The 18,417-nt window shown below is 37.6% G+C and overlaps 1 protein-coding gene across 1 annotated transcript in view; it reads left to right on the top strand.

Annotated features, from left to right (window-relative positions):
* Nucleotides 1-18,417, top strand: part of DOCK11 (dedicator of cytokinesis 11) — a 238,753-nt gene that overhangs the window by 157,437 nt on the left and 62,899 nt on the right. Inside the window, exons 25-29 of the mRNA XM_049767019.1 lie at nucleotides 3,879-3,945; nucleotides 5,512-5,559; nucleotides 7,856-7,998; nucleotides 9,602-9,717; nucleotides 12,515-12,652. Coding sequence (XP_049622976.1) covers nucleotides 3,879-3,945; nucleotides 5,512-5,559; nucleotides 7,856-7,998; nucleotides 9,602-9,717; nucleotides 12,515-12,652 — 512 coding nt within the window. The remainder of the gene's footprint in view (nucleotides 1-3,878; nucleotides 3,946-5,511; nucleotides 5,560-7,855; nucleotides 7,999-9,601; nucleotides 9,718-12,514; nucleotides 12,653-18,417) is intronic.

Below are 18,417 nucleotides of genomic sequence, written 5' to 3'. Positions count from 1 at the left end.
AACTGCATAATATTCCATTGTGTATATGTACCACATTTTCTTTAGCCATTCGTCTGTTGAAGGGCATCTTGGTTGTTTCCAGAGTCTTACTATGGTAAATAGTGCTGCAATGAATATAGGTGTAAGGAAGGGGTTTTTGTATTGTATTTTTGTGTTCTTAGGGTATATTCCTAGGAGTGGTATAGCTGGATCGTTTGGGAGCTCGATTTCCAGTTTTTGGAGGAATCTCCATATCAGTTTCCATAAAGTTGAACTAGACAGCATTCCCACCAGCAGTGGATAAGAGTTCCTTTCTCTCCACATCCCCGCCAACACTGTTTATTCTCATTCTTTGTGATGTGTGCCATTCTCTGTGGTGTGAGGTGGTACCTCATAGTTGTTTTGATTTGCATCTCCCTGATGATTAGTGATGTGGAGCATTTTTTCATGAATAACACATAATCTAACCTTTGGTCTTATCTGTGAAAAATCTTCAGTTTCAACTTCTATTTGAGCTGGTTGATTTTCTCCTGCAGATATACTGGAAAGGCTCTAAAACAAGCCAGTCTGAGATTTGCATATTTATGAGGAGATCTTTTATATGTAGGTTCTTACTTTTGGTTGGCAAGACTTGTATTCAAGAGGTCGTGAGGCACCTTGCAAATCAATCCATGTCCCATTCGAGAAGCCAAGTAGGTGTTGCTAAAAATTTTAAAGGGAGTTTCTGATTTCCCCTAACTTCTTTGTTAATTATCAAGACTAGAGGAAGTCTTCACTGAAGGAGTTCTTAGCACTTGTATTTCAGTCTTACTATGACATGAGGTTACAATCACAGGATTTGGCTGGGAGATATTTCTCTCTTCACCTTTCTTCTGTTCAGTATGTAAGTTTTTTAACCATTTTCTAGGCAAGTGCCCATGAGCTGAACTTTGAGGGAGGATATCATCACAAAAAGATGGGCAGAACTGTTGCTGCTTTGATTTTAGATGGTCAGGAAACCTTTCCATTTCTTCTTGTAGTTGATTTCTTTCTAGAGAGATCTGAGGAATATATTTAAGATGACATTGTTGGATATCATAAAATTCTTGCTGTAAAATTTTTAATGAATGAGAGAAGTAGAATGCTTGTCTCGAATACAGGCAGGGGTTGGAGAAGGAGGGAGATGGGGGTATTGGTGGTGGGAATGTTGCAATGGTGAAGGGGGGTGTTCTTTTTATGACTGAAATCCAACTACAATCATGTATGTAATCATGGTGCTTAAATAAAACAAGGCAGGCACAGAAGTTACAGGATGAAAGAAAAAAGGAATCTGGTAAGTGGATGGAGGAACAATCATTAATCATAAAAAGGGCAGAAGTGCTGGGGCACAGGTACTGGAAAGGTTGAACTGATCTCCTGATGAGCAAACCCCATTGAGAAAAGCCACAAAATTGGTGCATGCTGGGAAATCCCAATGTTTGACTGGGAAGAAGTGATGCATACTGAGAAAATTTCAGTGTCTGACCAGGAAGAAATGGTGCATTCTGGGAAATTTCAGTGTCTGACCAGGAAAAAGTGCATTCTGGAAAATTCCAGTGTCTGACCAGGAAGAAGTGCATTCTGGGAAATCCAATGTCTGACCAGAAAGAAGTGGTTCATTCTGAGAACTCAGCCTCTGATCAGGAGAATACATGTATAATGTATAATGTATAAATGTAATAATAATGTATAATGTATGTATAATGTATAATGTATAAGTCCTAATCTTTGATCACAGAGTACCAGATGATGTTTTAATTTTTAAACAAAACTAATTGTGCTCTGTTTTGGCATTTTTTCTGTTAGTAACTATTTTCATAATTATTAAGAATGATTAGTACTAACAGGCTGAGATTAGAAATAATAGAAAGTAATCAAGTCAAACCTTGTCCCCACGCATGTTTTCCCACATCTACACCTTTTCTGGTCCAATCCTTTCACTGATTTCCTGCCTGTTCTTGTCTTCTAGAGGGTGTAACATGGTTGGCAATTTTGATAGTATTACTATCACTTTGGTCATGCCTTAAAGCTTTTTACATTTAGATGTAAACATCTTTGAAACATCACTAAATATATTTGAATAGGATGATACAAAAGGCACTATTTTTTTAACATCTCAGTTGGGGAAGTAAAAAATGGTCAAATACAACAGAGACTGGGCAGAACTTAACTTGAGACCAATAAGGAAAACCCTACCCTAGGCTATAGCCCAGGACTCTTACAAAAATCAAGATTTCTTAGTACAGAGGCCCAATTTTGACAACAGAGACTGAGTAGAACCTTTGGAACCATAATTTCCTAGACTTCGGCTTAGGGAACGAGCAAAAACATGAAGCGCATGATACAGAAAACTGAACACACCAACAATAATGGAACAGAACCTCTAGCACTGTAAAGACTCTATTCTAGGCCTCATCCTAGGACCTGCACAAATACCAAGATTGCTAGCTACAGTGGCCTGATTTTCTCATCCACAACTGAGAGGAAAGTTTCCTGACACCACAAAAAAAAAACTCTGGGATATGGCAATGAGTATGTATGGAGCCAGTGGTTGTTCCTATGACAATATGCTTCAAGAGTGGAGAAACCCTGAATCTCTTAGGCCACGGGAATTTCCTTCCTTCCCCAATACTTAATGTGCCCATGCAAAAAAAAAAAAAGGTAGGGGGAACACCAAACCCTGCCACTCCAGCATTCCTTTCTCTTATTTTGTTTGTTTTTGATATTATTTTCCTTCTCCTTTTTCTTCCACTTTTTTCTTTCTCATTCACTCTTGCGCATATTATTTGGTGATATTTTTAGTAGTTGATACCAAATTTTTCTTCTCTTTTCTTTAACCTTTTTATCTTCAACAGAATAGCATAACTTGAATCATTCAGCCTCATAAATTGAAGGAGGGAAATGATGATACCAGGACCTGTCATATGAACATGTAGTGAAAATAAAAAATGACCAGACTGAAACACCAAACCCAAAGTCAATGACAGAATAGATACCCAATCTACAACAAGCTGTAAAGTGGAGACCAGTTACACTAGTATTCTGGGGGATAAAGGAAGGAGATATGGGAGACATGCTAGGAACAGGAGTGGAGGGAGGACAACATTGGTGGTGGGAATGCCCTTCATTCATTGTCACTATGTACCATAAATAATAAAAAGATGAAAGGTATATGTGATAGTTTTGAGGAACTTTTATATCAAATAGTTCTGTATATGTTAGTGTGTACATATATATCACATATATGTAGGACAGATATAGAGGGGGAATTAGTGAGTATGCTTCAGTTTAGTGCTTTATAACTCTTAGCTAGAAAGTGAAGTGGGTCAGGCACTTGTCTTGCATGCAGCTGACCCAGGATGGGTCCTGCCAGGAGAAAGCCTTGAGTATCACCAGATCATGCCTCACTTCCACCCTCAAACCAAATCCAACAATAACCAATTTATATTCCAGCCTAACTCGCAATCAGGGGAAATTAATGTTCCTTCCTCTAAAGTTTAAGTTCTCAGATTATGTAGCACCAACGGTACTTGATCCCCTTCTAAAAATTTATAAATTATACAGTCTTGCACACAATTTTAAAGATCTCATTAAAACCCCAGGCCTATTCTTTTTGATAACTACAGAGACGATATGAAGATTGAAATAAGCCTTGCAAAAGAAAATCTGTAACGTTAAAGTAATTCACATTCAAATAGGTTCAGATTTTTACAATATCTTGAGAGCAAATTTAGAAGTATTCAATGCATATTTTAACAGTAGGCTGGATGAGGATAGAGACGAAACAGTTGGTCAGGTGGTTGTTGACCTGGGTTATTAGACCTTGATTTGCTCCAATTTTTAAAGATCTAACCCTAACTCTTTCTTAATTCCATTTTCAGACACTCTCTTAACTTACTGGAATAAAGTCTCGCCTCAGGAGCTTATAAATGTTCTTATACTTCTTGAGTAAGTCACATTAATTTTTTTCAGAAGCTTTTCCTTTATTTATATATTATAAAATACCACTTCTTTTCTGTTTTCAACAGCTTATTTGCTAATAATGCATATTCGAGTAAGCTATTTTTATATGTAGAGGCTGGCACGAGCTATTTCATTCACAGAAGAAAATCATGGAAGTATGGATCCTTGTGCTAATACAGAAAACTCCAACTAATAGACCAAAAGCAGTATTACTATGATATAGAGAGCTAGATTATGGTATCAGCTGCCCTCAATCATTCATTTGGAACAGATGCCAGCTTAATGGAAGAGATTAAATTATTGGAGTTGGCACTCTTTGTAGAACCAAGTGTAATCGTATTCATTTTAGGAAATATGTGCATATACATGATATAGATATATCCATTCTAAGGCACATAGTGAAAAAGTAAGTCTTTTTTATAGGTGGGTCTGGGAAGTTGTTCTATATTGGATTCTGTGTTATTCTTACATCAATCATTGAAAACTAAATGAAAAAGTAAAATGAAATATAAAAAATAGGGGGCCGGAGAAAAATAACAGGTGGGAGTACCTATAGGACGCCTAGATTTGATCAGTGACAATTCCTGGACAGCCAGAAGTAGCTCCTGAGCACCACTGATTATGGCTCCAGAACAAAAACAAAAAAAAATCTGTGATATTATGTATATATCTAAAAACACAAAAAGATATCAATGCATAAATATTTTTCTTTGGTTTGGGGGCTACACCTAGAGATGCACAGGGCTACTCCAGGCCCTCAGAAATTACTCTTGGCAGGTTTAGGGGACCATATGGGATGCTCAGGATTGAATCCAGGTTGGCCACATGCAAGGTACATGTCCTACCGGCTATGCTATCACTCTGGCTCCACACTGAATGTTTTTAATGTCTAAATTTGTCAGCTACTCTAACTATTCTGAGATTATGCTACTCTAATTATTGAGATATTTACTAACAAAAGTGGCATGAAGTTGGTGATTTGCTTCAAAAGCTAGGAGGTAGCATGGAGGGAAAGGTAGGAAGAAACTTGTATGGGGTTAAACAGGAATAGGATAGCCATAAGTTGTTGAAGTGAATGGAAGTTTTATCTGCTGGCTTCACTACTTTTGCATCTGTTTAAGGTTTTTAATTAATAGCATTTTAATGCGATTGTGAAAATTACAACAATTGCTTTATTTTCAGAGATAAGGACTTTTTTAGAAAAGGTTTTAATGAGTATTCTTAGAGAGCTTTCGATGGTACTCATAGCTTTATAGTGCTCAAAGGATGATTTGCATTGACAGAATTTTTAGACTATGTCACTAGAATTATGTATAAGGACGGGATTTTTCATGATGAGTTAATGGTACCCAATAGAAACATACATTTGTATATTGTTGAAAAATATCAGGCAAACCCACAAGTAGATTTGCTTGGATTTATTTCTCTCCACACCAAAATGATTGTATTATCGTTTAGAACAATCATTATTAGTAATGTATAGTTTTTCAAATGAGTACTTGTCGAATTGCAGAGGATATATTGATAATATGCTATTATTTTTCTTTCTAGAGTTTGTTTATTTCACTTTAGATATATGGGGAAAAGAAATATAGCAAGGTAAGTCCCATGACTCTGCATTTTTATTTTCTTCCAACAGAGGGCAGTCTTTATCTTCCTATGTAAAACCTCAATGATCGATTTTGAGTTGTGAATAAGACCACCATGAATTAATTTAACTCTCAGCATATAAATTACAGTGTGAATTGTTCCACAGGGTGATTTGCATAGACTGATGTGCATATTTTTCTCTCCTAATCCTAAAACAGCTGCTTGTCTTTTCTGAATGATATGAGGAAGAGCTAGATCCAGGGAGAGGCAGGAAATTGGAATGTGAAAACAACTGTGAGGTCTATGGTTTTAGACAATGTGTCAGTTGTGTTGATGCAGTCAATCAGTATGTGCCTCTGTTACAAGGTACATAGCAGTTCTGAGAAGCAGTTAGGCACCTACACTATATTTTATCTAATTCTTCTTTTTGCTATTTAACCTTTTATGAAATGAGTATTTTAGATTTTTTGTTATGTTTTTCTTCCTTTTTCCCTTTCTTCTTTTGAATGGATATTTATAACCTCTAGACGGACTCCTCCCAGTTATTTTCTCTTTTCTTTTTTTTTTTAAGTAGAACCACACGAGTTGCATCATCTTGTTCTGCCTCATAAATTGAGGGGGGGGAATAAATAATGGTACTAGGACCAAACAGTCGTATGAACATTGAGTAAAAATAAAAAATGATCAAACTGAAACACCAAATCCAAAGTCAGAATCGATACCCAATCTACAATAAACTATACAAAGATGAAACCAGTTACACCAGCTGTCTGGGGGGCAAAGGAGGGAGATATGGGATGCATGCTGGGAACAGGGGTAAAGGGAGGACAACACTGGTGGTGGGGATGCCCCTGATTCATTGTCACTGTGTACCTTAAATATTACTGTGAAAGATTCGTAATTCACTTTGTTCACAATAAAATTTTTAAAAGAAAATGTCTAAGGAAGGTTTAGTGCTGTATTTTGAGTGGTAAAGCACACACTGCATGTGCGAGGCCCTCACACATGTGACCCAAAGCATAAACCCTAAGCACATGGATTGTTTTACCCCAGGACATAGATTAAAAATAGAAAATAAAAAGATTGCATATTATATATGTCATATTATTCTCTGGGTAACATGGCTATAATAGAACTAACAAAGTATATTATACCTTTACTGACACCAAAATGCCCAGTTCTGTCTTTAAATTACTTCTACTCTTATTTTAATGAAATGAGAAATTAAATGAATTTCAGTAGTTCTTTTGTTTGCGGGGCCACAAAGGGCTTTGCTATGGATCATTCCTGGCAATGCTCAGGGACGTATGCAGTGTTAGGGATTGAATTTTAGTCTGCTATACTATTGGACCTCATGTCCCCCCATTTCTTTGTTCTTTTTTTTTTTAATTACATTCATTTGTACTTTCATCAAACTCAAGAGGTTGTTTTGATGGGTTTATTATTGATTCTCTAGAACATCATCAAAATGGATAATTCAGGTAGTGATTTCCATTGTCTTTCCCTGATATGAACTTGTATGGAAAGTGCCACCGTAAATGTTTGTTCCTAGTTTCTTATTATCCTCTGTTTACCAGAGGGCAAGAAAATAATTTTTCTTCTTTAGTTCTTTGTATCCCTTAGTTAAATTTTGTTTTGTTTTGGGGCCATACTTAGCAATGCTCAAAACTCAATACTCCTGGCTCTGCACTAAGAAATTACCTCTGGTGGTGCTATGGGGCCATAACAGATGCCGGGGACTGAATTTTGGTTGACTTCATGCAAAGCAAGCACCATACCCCCAGTACTATGCCTACGTTCCAGTTAAATATTTTTAAAATGAAACCTTCAACTGAATTGAAAACAAAAAAATATAAATGTTAAAACAACAGATCAGTTTAGAATATAAATTTCTGACCCCAGTTTAACTCAGGCCTAGAAATAATTTAGGTTAGGATTCACTCTTAAATATCGAACTCCAGGACATATCTTCTCCCATCTCCTGTCAGCTCACTTGAAGTATCTTTTTGTGTTCTGACACTTACCCTTCCTCAGCTTCTGAGATTGTATGGGATGTTCCCGGGGGTGGGGGGGGAAGCATGCTTTTCTAAATTGCTTTCTTATATTCTTATAGAAGGAACTATTTTAAATGGACATGAAAAAGCCATACCATTTCTGGTGGTACTTCATATGAGTCTAGAAATAGTAAACTATTGATTAAGTCTAGTAGTGTTTATGTGGAACCCTAATCATTGGTTAGTTTATAAAAGTAGAATAAATGAGCGATTATTGAAGTCCTAAATTCTTAGCTTTATGTTTATTTTAGGATACATGATGCCTGGCTGTCAAAACACTTTGGAATTGACCGAAAATCACAAACCATGCCAGCCCTAAGAAACAGATCAGGAGTAATGCAGGCCCGGCTTCAGCATCTTAGTAGTCTGGAAAGTTCTTTTACCCTTAATCACAGTAAGTAAAATGTATGCACAGTCCCCATTTGAAACAGACGTCATTCTTTAACGATAAACCCTGGTCCTTTCTTGCAGTGGGTTTGCTGCCCAAACACAGGTTTTTTGAAAACCACAGTTGAACTCAAGCCAAAAGGGAAAGGAAAAGATTCAGCAGCATTGTTGTCATTGGACAACCAAGTCCACCACTACGGCTACCTAATCTATGAATGGTTGTGGGATTGGCAAAAGATTCATTGAGAACACAGAAAATAGGAATTTCCTTTTATATTTCTCCAATATTTAGTGCACCTATCCAAAAACAAAAACAAAACCCAAGTATATTGCCATATCTTCTCCCATTTATTTGTTTGTTTATTTATATTTCTTTTTTAATTTATATTTATAGCTTCTAGACATGGGCTCCCGCCCACTTTTTTTTTTTTAACAAAACCATAGAACATGAATCATCTTGTTCTGCCTCATATTACTATGTCTCCCTACAAATTGACAAAAGAAAAAAAAATGGATGGGACCCAGGGGCCAAGTGGTCTCAGGAACATTGAGTAGAAATCAGAAATGGTCAGACCTAAATATCCAAACCAAAGTCAATGACAATAGAATCAAGAGAACCAACCTACAACAAACTATATGCAAAAGGGACCTGTAACACTGGCAGTCTAGGAGGCTAAGGGTGGAGTTCTGGGAGGCATGCTGTGAACTACGGTGGAGGGAGGTCAACCCAGCTAGTGGGAATGGCCCTAACTCACTGTCACTATTTATCTGAAATATAACTGTGAAATTGTAATTCACATTAGTTTCAATAAAAATTATACAAAAAGAGAAAAAAGGAACTCAGAATAGAAACAGGTTAGTAAAAACAAAATCTGTCAAAATGTTGAGACCTATTAAAGAAAGCTTAATGGGAAAAAATGAACCCTGGCTTCAGTTGGCCATATGACTTCACAGATGCAGAGGTTTTTGCCTTAATATATTTACTGACACATGAATATATTTTATGAGTTTCAAATTTTTACATGACAGTTGTCATTTTTATATCAATATTCAGTAGTGCATTCTCAATATTCAAATATGCATTTCTTATATTTATACATGATCAGTGGCAGATCCTAAAATTGCTCCCACATTATTTCCTAGTTGTTGTATCAACATGGACCATTAAAATCTGGTCTTCAAAGAAGCGCACTCCTTATTATATGGTGAGGAAGCGTGGACACAGAGTTGGGGAACATATTAGTAGAATTGATTAATTAAAGGCATATTGGAGAATAAATGCAGTGAAACTCACTTAGGCTTGCAGCTATTAAGGCCCCACTTTTTGAGTGCTTGCTGTTGGCAACACACAGTGATACTTAGAGCTTTCCCCTGACTGTTTTCAGGGATCCCTTCTGGTGGGCTTCGGGGGACCCTTGGCAGTGCCAGGGGATGGAATGTGGGTCGCCTGCATGTGAGTTAACTGCCTTCCCTGCAGTATCAGCTCCCTAACACAAGGTCCTTTTTCTTAGTCTTTCTGAATGTTGGGCATAGAATGGGTCCTTCAAACCTGGTATGTGCATCTTTGTGTTGCACAGTGTTCATTCTTTTTTTTTTTAATTAAATCCTAGGTTCTGCAACAACAGAAGCTGACATTTTTCATCAAGCACTTCTAGAAGGCAATACAGCTACTGAGGTTTCTCTAACAGTATTAGACACCATATCGTTTTTCACCCAGTGCTTCAAGGTAAAAGGCAAGAAATTATCAAAATTAGTTAAGTCGAAGTTCACATGTTAGTATCATGGGAAAACAAAACCCGATAGGACACTGAGACACTTGGATTGCAGAGCAATGTTGACTCCTGTGTGACCTTGGTAATTGATCAAGATATACTTTCCTATCCAAATAATGAGGGGACTGGACTTATCTGCCTTTCAGTATTCTTATTAACTCTTAAATTCTCTTGTTCTGTATTTTAAAAGATTGCTGTTTTTTGTATGGTTTTGGACCATACCTAGTGTTGCTTAGGGCTTATTCCAGGCTGTCCTGAAGGGACCATGGGTGGTATTAAAGAATCAAACCCATGTCAGCTGCATGCAAGGTAAGCACCATAACCTGCTGTACTATCTCTCCAGCCACCATAAAGGTTTCCTTTCATTAAAATGCCCAGTAGTTCTTTTGGTCTTGTTTTTGGACCTAATGCAGAGGTGCCTCCACAGCTACTGTTACCACAGAAAGGGTCTGTGTGGTGCCAAGGCTCAAACTCAGAATGCCTATATTCAAAGCATGGACTTCAGTCCTTGAGCCATCTTTTTGGTCATTATTCAAGAATTTTTCACTTAAATTATGATTGACTGAGTTTGCCAAAATACCCAAAATACAAAATGTGCTCAGATAAACTGGCTGGCTTCTCTAGTCAGGCACTAAGTGTTTTTCTCAAATGCTTGCCTCTTGGTACAGGTCACCAGTGCTATAATTAAATGGAGAAAGGATAAGAGAAGGTAAAAGTAATTATCTTGCAAGGATGTTGAATGAAAAAAAATATCAGTGTGGGGGGATAATGAATATAAGATTGCTTTGAAAAGCAAATGTTATATAACCACAATGTAAGGTAATGTTAGAAGAAGGACTGAAAAATAATAAATTTTGCTTTAATTTGACTTCTGCCGATCATTTAAAATGGAAAAAAATATCTTGCTTCAAGCTCTACAGATTTTACTATGGAAACCTGGCCTGTGCTTTTGAAAGAGGAAAAACCCAATTAGATACTAATAAGTAATAAAGTGCAGAAACACTTCATGACATATTAACTTTGTTCTGATTAAAATGGAACACAAATTCATTTCCCCCCTGTACCAATAAATCAGAAGGACATTTGGTTCCAGGCTTGTGTTGTACTCCTTCCTCTTATTCAGATATTATTTATTTAACAAGCATATCTCTTAGTACATGCCAGGCACCATCCTAAGTGCTTCACAAATATTAACTTGTTTATTCTGGGACTGCTAACGGGAACAAGGAGTGATTGCAGATGGGCACCAGGGATGTTTTTGAGGTGATGGAAGGACTCTAAAATTGAATTGTGATGGCTATGTAACTTTGCTAAGATTAATGGAATCATCTGCTTTCAATCAGGAAATTGGATGGTATAAAATTAAGCCTCAACAAATTCAAAAATACAAATCTGAACTCACTTTTCATCCAACAGTTAACTTTATGATATAGCTACTGCTATTATTCTCTTGGCAAAAATGGGGAAACTGAGGCTTCTTGGACATGTCACGTGGCTGGTCAGTGGTAGAATCTGGAATCAGATCTAAGCCAGCTGTTCCAACAGTCCTTGCTTCTAATCACTAAACCGTGTTTGAAGGTACATGAAAGAAAGAGCCAGAAAAAACATCATTCTGCTCCAGGAATACTGGCTGGTGACATTATCATTACATCTGTCACAATTTTCTTATTGCTTTGTATTCATTGTGGTTTAGAACAAGTTGGAATCTGTTTATTAGTTTCTTGAGAAATAGCAGAATTGGGCTGTAGAAGTCAATCCCCCATTTTCTAAAACCCAAACCCAGTGTTTCTCCCAGACTGCTCCCAGCTTGGTGTGTGTGTGTGTGTGTGTGTGTGTGTGTGTGTGTGTGATTTATGTTGTGCCAGGGACTAAACCTGGGTCTTCAGCATGCAAAGTATATGCTCTAATCTCTTTGAGCTGTCTCTTTGGCCCCCACATTGGGGGGGGGGTTTGGGCCACACCCCGTGATACTCAGGGATTACTCCTGGCACTGCGTTCAGAAATTGCTACTGAGTTGGCGGAACATATGGGACACTGGGGAAGCAAACTGACATCTGTCCTAGGTTAGCACATGCAAGGCAAATGCCCTACCGCTTGTGCCACCGCTCCAGCCCCTGGCCCCCACATTTTAAAAAGGTGTTTATACCCCAGTAAATATTTGTCTACAATTGGTTTCTTTGATGTCTCTTTGCAAGAAACACTTAAACGGTGTATAGAGGCTATGGAATTGATATTAATTATTATCTCTACTCATGAAGGCTTCATGTATTAACCACATATAACCATAGAAGTAAATTAAATAATATACTTTTAAAATAAAATGTACGTTGTTCTGAATTGTTCAGTTATTTAAGCTCCCCCAAGGAAACACAAATGCTGGTTGCCTTATATCCATTCTGAATTCATTAAAATCTTAATTGACAAGAAATATGATGAGGTTACTAGGGAATTGTTTTTCACCCTAGGTCTCTATTCTATTCCAGTGGAAAGTGATTTTCTCTGTTTCAAATGATGAGATTTTAGTATAGATGTAGTTTCTGTGTGTGTTCAAGACGTGCAAATTGAAAGATGATTCAAATGTTTTGAAATGAAGCAAAATTTAATTTTCACACGATTCTCCCTCCCCCTCCCCCCGATTTTTTTCAAGCAATGGTTTGCTAAGCAGGGGTTAATTAACCAGGTCTGTTCTGACATTCTGGGCAGGCAGTGTAATATATGGTTACGAACTTCCTATTGTTTCATGTTTTATAGAGCCAGCTTTTAAATAATGATGGCCACAATCCACTAATGAAAAAAGTTTTTGATATTCACCTTGCATTTCTTAAAAACGGCCAATCTGAAGTGTCGCTGAAGCATGTATTTGCCTCCCTGCGAGCTTTCATCAGTAAGGTAAGGAGAAGAGAAGAGCTTTGCACTGCTTGTGGCTGGACATAAAATCTGCAACCCATAGCAACTGTAGCTGTTGAGCTCTGCCTTCATAAATACAAATACAGAGCAACAATATCCATACTAAATCACCTCAAATCAGAACATGTGTGTACATTATGGTATAGTTTGGAGAAAAAACACTCAACAGTTGTGTGTTTACATTATGGTATAGTTTGTGGAACACACCCACAGTGTGTTTTGTCTGGGTCTTTGGGGTTGCTTTTGGTGTTTCTCAGAGAAGAGGTACCAGGGATCAAACCCAGGTCTCCTGCATGCAAAACAGGGGCTCAGTACATTGAGCCATTTCCTTGGCTCCAAAAGCATACATTATTTTTGGAGGGGACCATGGTTTATAAACTGTTATTAGTAGTAGGATTTTTATATGAAATATTACATGCCATAACCTCTGTTACCCTTCCCTCCACTGTTGTCCTAGTGTCCTTTCCTCACATCCCCTAGGTCTAGTAAGCGTCCAGTCAGCAAGCTCTCAATTTTTGTTATTTCCCTAATCTTGTTTCTTCATATCTACACAGAAGAGAGATAGATGATTTCATGTTTGCCCCTCTTATTTTCACTAACTAATCTTGATTTTCTCTAGTTCCATCCACGATGGAGAACATTTCATAATTTATTTTTTTCTTATAGCTGAGTAGTATCCATTGTGTATAGGTACCACAGTTTCTTTATCTAGTCATCTGATCTTGGATTCTTCGATTCCCCCCCTTCCCAGATTTTGGCTATTTTGAACTTATAGGGGCACATATATCCTTCCTAATTTGAGTTTTTGGACCCTTGGGCTAGATGCCCAAGTGGGTCATATAGAAGGAAGGACAACTTCTAATTTTTTAAATGTGTCCATATATATATTTGTGTGTTTATTTATATATGTATATATTTAGTTTTTGGGGGCCATGTCCAACTGTTTTTGAAAATGGTTGAAACAGTCAATACTCTCATTAGCAGTGTATTAATTTTCCCATATCCATGCCAATACTGGTTGTTTTTGTTCTCTGTGATGTATGTGCCAATTTCACTAGTGTGAGATGATATCTCAGAGTTGTTTTGATTTGTATTTCTCAGAAACAGTGATGCAGAGCATTTATTCAGATATCTTTTTGCCATTTGTACATTTTCTGTGAGCATGTTTCTGTTTGTTTTTTCCCCTAATATTTCATATGATTTTGTTTTGACTTTGGTAGAGTTCTAGTGTTTTATAAATTGAATAGCAACCCTTTATCTGATTAATCATGAACCAATAACCTCTCCTAGGCTGTCAGAGTATCTTTTTATCCTGCCAACTGTATCTGTTGTGATATAAAGTTTCTTGGTTTGATGTAGTCCCATTTATTTTATCTCTTTTTCTTTTTAGTTTATGTGGCCAATGGTTTCAATCATTGAAGATACCTCTAAAAGTTGATTTTTATTTCACTTTGTCATGCTTACTTTTTTTAGTATATTCATATGAAAATCAATTACAAATGAACTGAATAGCCAAATATTGTTCTGTTTTTCTGTTAAACTCTTATCATGTTAGCTATGTAAATGCTGTAAGTGCTTTAATGAATAGGCACTTTGAAAACAGAGGCCACGTTTTTACAACTCGAAGGTCATATTTAATATTTAGCCAGTGCTAGGCATTCAATTCACATTCAAATGAATCATTCTTTTCACTTACTTTTGTGTTTTGGGGTCTGGCATTTTTAGGCTTCTTAACTAATCTAAAAATAGATTCAACCTAGACTTTTAGAAGTAAATAACTGAAAAGAACAATGATTTGTTTATTTTATTATTATTTGAAAAGGAGACTTTCAGGACACTGACAGCCCTTCCTGGAGATTCTTAGCTACCTTGGCCAGGTAGCTATCTGCCCAAACAGCTGAGGATGTGGTACAACATTGGCACTGCATTTTTGGGAGTTATCTGGCTCAGCCCTATAGTACTGGGGGACCTCAGCACTATTTTTTGCTTAGCTTTTGGTACCTTTTAAAGTTATTTAATATCATAAACCAAGATGGATTAAAAATTATGGAGAGGCACAATCTTGGCCTTTAATTAAGTATTAACTCCATTTAGAAATCCAATAATTTGATTTTGCTAATAGTTTACAAAGCCTGGAAAACTGTTTTGTTCATATATATGTATATATATTTACGATATTATCTTGGATTTAATTGGTAAAAAAAAAAGTATGTGAGTTTGAAGCTTGAGGTTTCTCTGCTCCTTCTCCACAAGCTTTGTGTTTTTTTATTATTTTTTTTATTTTGGGACACACTCAGTAGGTGTTCAATAGGGGTTATTCCTGGCACTCTGCCCACAAGTGACCTTTGGGCGTACTTGGAGGACCATATAACACAAGTTATTGACATAGCATCATTGTCTGAACTGTAAGGCAAGTGCTTTAACCTCATGTTCTATGCAGCCTGTTTTCTTCAATATTTGGGGGGGAGTTTGGGAGTTTGGGCCATGTTCAGTGTTGCTGAGGGCTTTATCTTCTTAAGAGGACCATATAGGAATTGAAATCTGCTGAACTATAAGGCAAATACTTTAACTTTCATATAATTTCTTCAACCTCTTCCCCATTTTTTCCTGTAGTTTTGGGGCCAACACAGCCCAGGGCTTAACCGTGACTTTGTGCTTAGGGATGAGTCCTGGTTGGGCTTGATTCCTAACTCTGCTGCTGGGTTTGAACCCAGATTGTGAAGCAAAAACTATAAATATGCACCCCTTTTCCCCAATTTTATGCAGTTTGTCAATAAAAATGTTTGCATTTTTTAAATTTACTTAGGCACCACAATTTTCAAAGTTGACAGCACAGTTCCAGGCATACAGTGTTTCAATTCCAGTCTCACCACCATTGTCTACATTCCTCTATCAAACACCCCCAGCTTAATTTTTAAATTAACTCATTGTAACCTCAAATATAGTGGGACTGTATACGGTGTTTTCTGAGAGAAAACCATGGATAAGAGAAAACTATGGAAAGTATCCAGAGAGATAGCTTTCATTTCTTTTGATAATTATAATATTTTAAAAATATTTTATTTAAACATCGTGATTACAAACATGATTGTGGTTGGGTTTCAGTCATGTAAGAGGACACCCCCCATCATCAGTGCAACATTCCCATCACCAATGTCCCAAATATCCCTCCTGTATCCCGCCCCCACCTGTACTCTAGACAGGCTTTCTATTTCCCTCATACATTCTCATTGTTAGGATAGTTCGCAATGTAGTTATTTCCCTAACTAAACTCATCACTCTTTGTGGTGAGGTTCATGAAGTGAGCTGGAACTTCCAGCCTTCCTCTCTTTTGTCTCTCAAAATTATTGCAAGAATAATATTAGTGATCAGGAAAAGATCACCGAGAAACTTCTTTCAGTTGAACAAAGATGGCTCTTAAGTTCTGGAACAGTCCATTTTTACAATAATTCCAGAGAATAACATTCTACCTATTTAAAGAAGAAGTGTGTGGAATACTGAGTTTATTATAAACAGTTTCAAGAAACTAAGAGAAAGAGAGTCAGACATCAAATGATCTCACTTAGTTGTGGGATATAAGGAAATCTTGTAGGAGAATAATGCCCAACATTATTATGGGAACAAAGGGCAGGAAGCTTGCCACAGTAGGGAGAAGGGAGTTAGATAGGAATAAACCCCAAGGACAATGATAGGGGAAAGTGGTTCATTTTTTTTCTGGGAAGAGGACACACCCAGCAATGCTCAGAGGTCACTTCTGGCTCTATTCCGAGGAATCATCTGTAATGTTGCTCAGGGAACCCACTATATGGGATATCATGCATGGAACCTGAGTTGACTCCATGCAAGGGAAATAAATGCCTTATGTGCTGTACTATTTCTCTCCCTGGGAAGTGGTCAATTTAGAGGAGAACTGGATGTTGAAAGGAGGTCAAGTGCTATGAATGATAGAATTTCAGTGACAGTATTGCAAACTATTATGGCTTAAGGAGGAAAAAAAGAAAATGGTAAAAGTGCCTGCCATGGGGATTGGGGGAAGCAAATGGGACATAAGTGGAGGGAAGTAAACACTGGTAAGAACATTGTATACCTGAAACTCAAGCATGAATAATTTTTGTAAAATTTGGTGATTCATTGTGATTCAATCATATTTTTTAGAAAATAATTAATCTAGCCAGCTGTTACCGGTGCCACATTCAACCGGTGCTAGACAATTTCCCTGAGGAAACAGTAGAGGGCAATATGCATACACAGAGAAGTGAAATACTGAGGTGAAGGTTTTCAGCAGTGCAGCTAGTGGGATCTCAGCAAGAGATAAGACTGAAGAATGAAATGAAAACAGCAAGAGTGGTGGGAAGGTTGCACTGCTGAAGGGGGGTGTTCTTTTTATGACTGAACCCCAACTACAAACATGTTTGTAATCATGGTGCTTAAATATAGTATTAAAAGGAATAATAAAAATAATTAAATAGATAAATAAAATATAAAGACAAAAACAAACAAACAAAAAAGACTGAAGAATTATATGGAGACTTAGCACTCGGGAGCCAGCCCTCATAATTTAGGCAGCAGGAAGCATGAAAGTCATTTAATTACTTGTTTTTAAATGTAATTGGGGCCAGGGAGAGTTCTTCTAAAGCACAAGTATGCAGTGCTCAGAAGGCCTGGGGGCCAGCCCTGGTGACAGTTGATCCAGCAGCAGGCCTGCCCAGTCAGTGCTTGGGCCTGGTGATCACTATTACTCTGGTCCTGAGATCAGGGGCCATCAAAGCCACCCTTGCCGTGCTTAGGACTATGTCCAGGTAGTGCTCAAGGGTAGGCAAGACATGTTTCCCTGACCCCCAGCCCCACAATTAGTTTTTCCTTATTAAGGATAAAAGTAGTATGAAAGATGGATTGGTGAGAATACAAAAGGCAATAAGACTTGTTATAATAGGTTGATAAGCATTGAGGTTCTAATAAAAGGTAGTGACCTGGAGACAGGGATAAAAACACAGATATTAGGGATCAGAGAGGAAATACAGAGATTTATGTGCTTCCCTTGCATGCAACCAACCCCCATTTGATTTCCAGCACCACATATGGTCTTGCAAACACCACCAGGAGAGATATCAGAGAGCACAGTAGTAGGAATAATCCCTGAGCACTAACAGTTGTGGTGGTTGTGGCCCCCACACCAAAAATAAACAAAAAGAGTTTATTAGGACTAGAGTGAATGTACAGCAGGTAAGGAATTTGCCTTGTAAGTGGACCAACTCAAGATCGATTCCTGGCACCACATTTGGTGCCCTGAGCCCACCTAGGATTAGTCTCTGAACATAAAACCTAAGCACCTAAACCCTGAACACTCCCAGGTATAGTCCCTAAACAAAGAGGACATGAATGATTTGCCATTACAAGCTCAGAGAAGTGACATAGGTAAGTCTTCTAGTGAATGTCTAAGGAGGTTGTTGCTGGACTTCAGCAATGCCCCCCTTAAACATCTTCATACTAGAACATCTTTTTTGTTTTATTTTGTTTTGTTTGGGGAGGGGCACACCCAGTGACGCTAAGGGGTTACTCCTGGCTCTGCGCTCACAAATCGTTCCTGGCAGGCCAAGGGGACCATATGGTTTACCGGGGTTTGAACCATCATCTGTTCTGGATCAGCTGCTTGCAAGGCAAACGCCCTACTGCTATGCTATCTCTCTGGCCCCCTAGAACATTTTTTGTAAAAAGAGTTGGTTTAATTAGTTGGAACTATTGGTGAA

The sequence above is a fragment of the Suncus etruscus genome, chromosome X, assembly GCF_024139225.1.
Source record: "Suncus etruscus isolate mSunEtr1 chromosome X, mSunEtr1.pri.cur, whole genome shotgun sequence".
Classification (NCBI taxonomy): domain Eukaryota; kingdom Metazoa; phylum Chordata; class Mammalia; order Eulipotyphla; family Soricidae; genus Suncus; species Suncus etruscus.
Note: the sequence above shows the minus strand (reverse complement) of the source record. Positions and strands in the feature narration are given on the sequence as shown.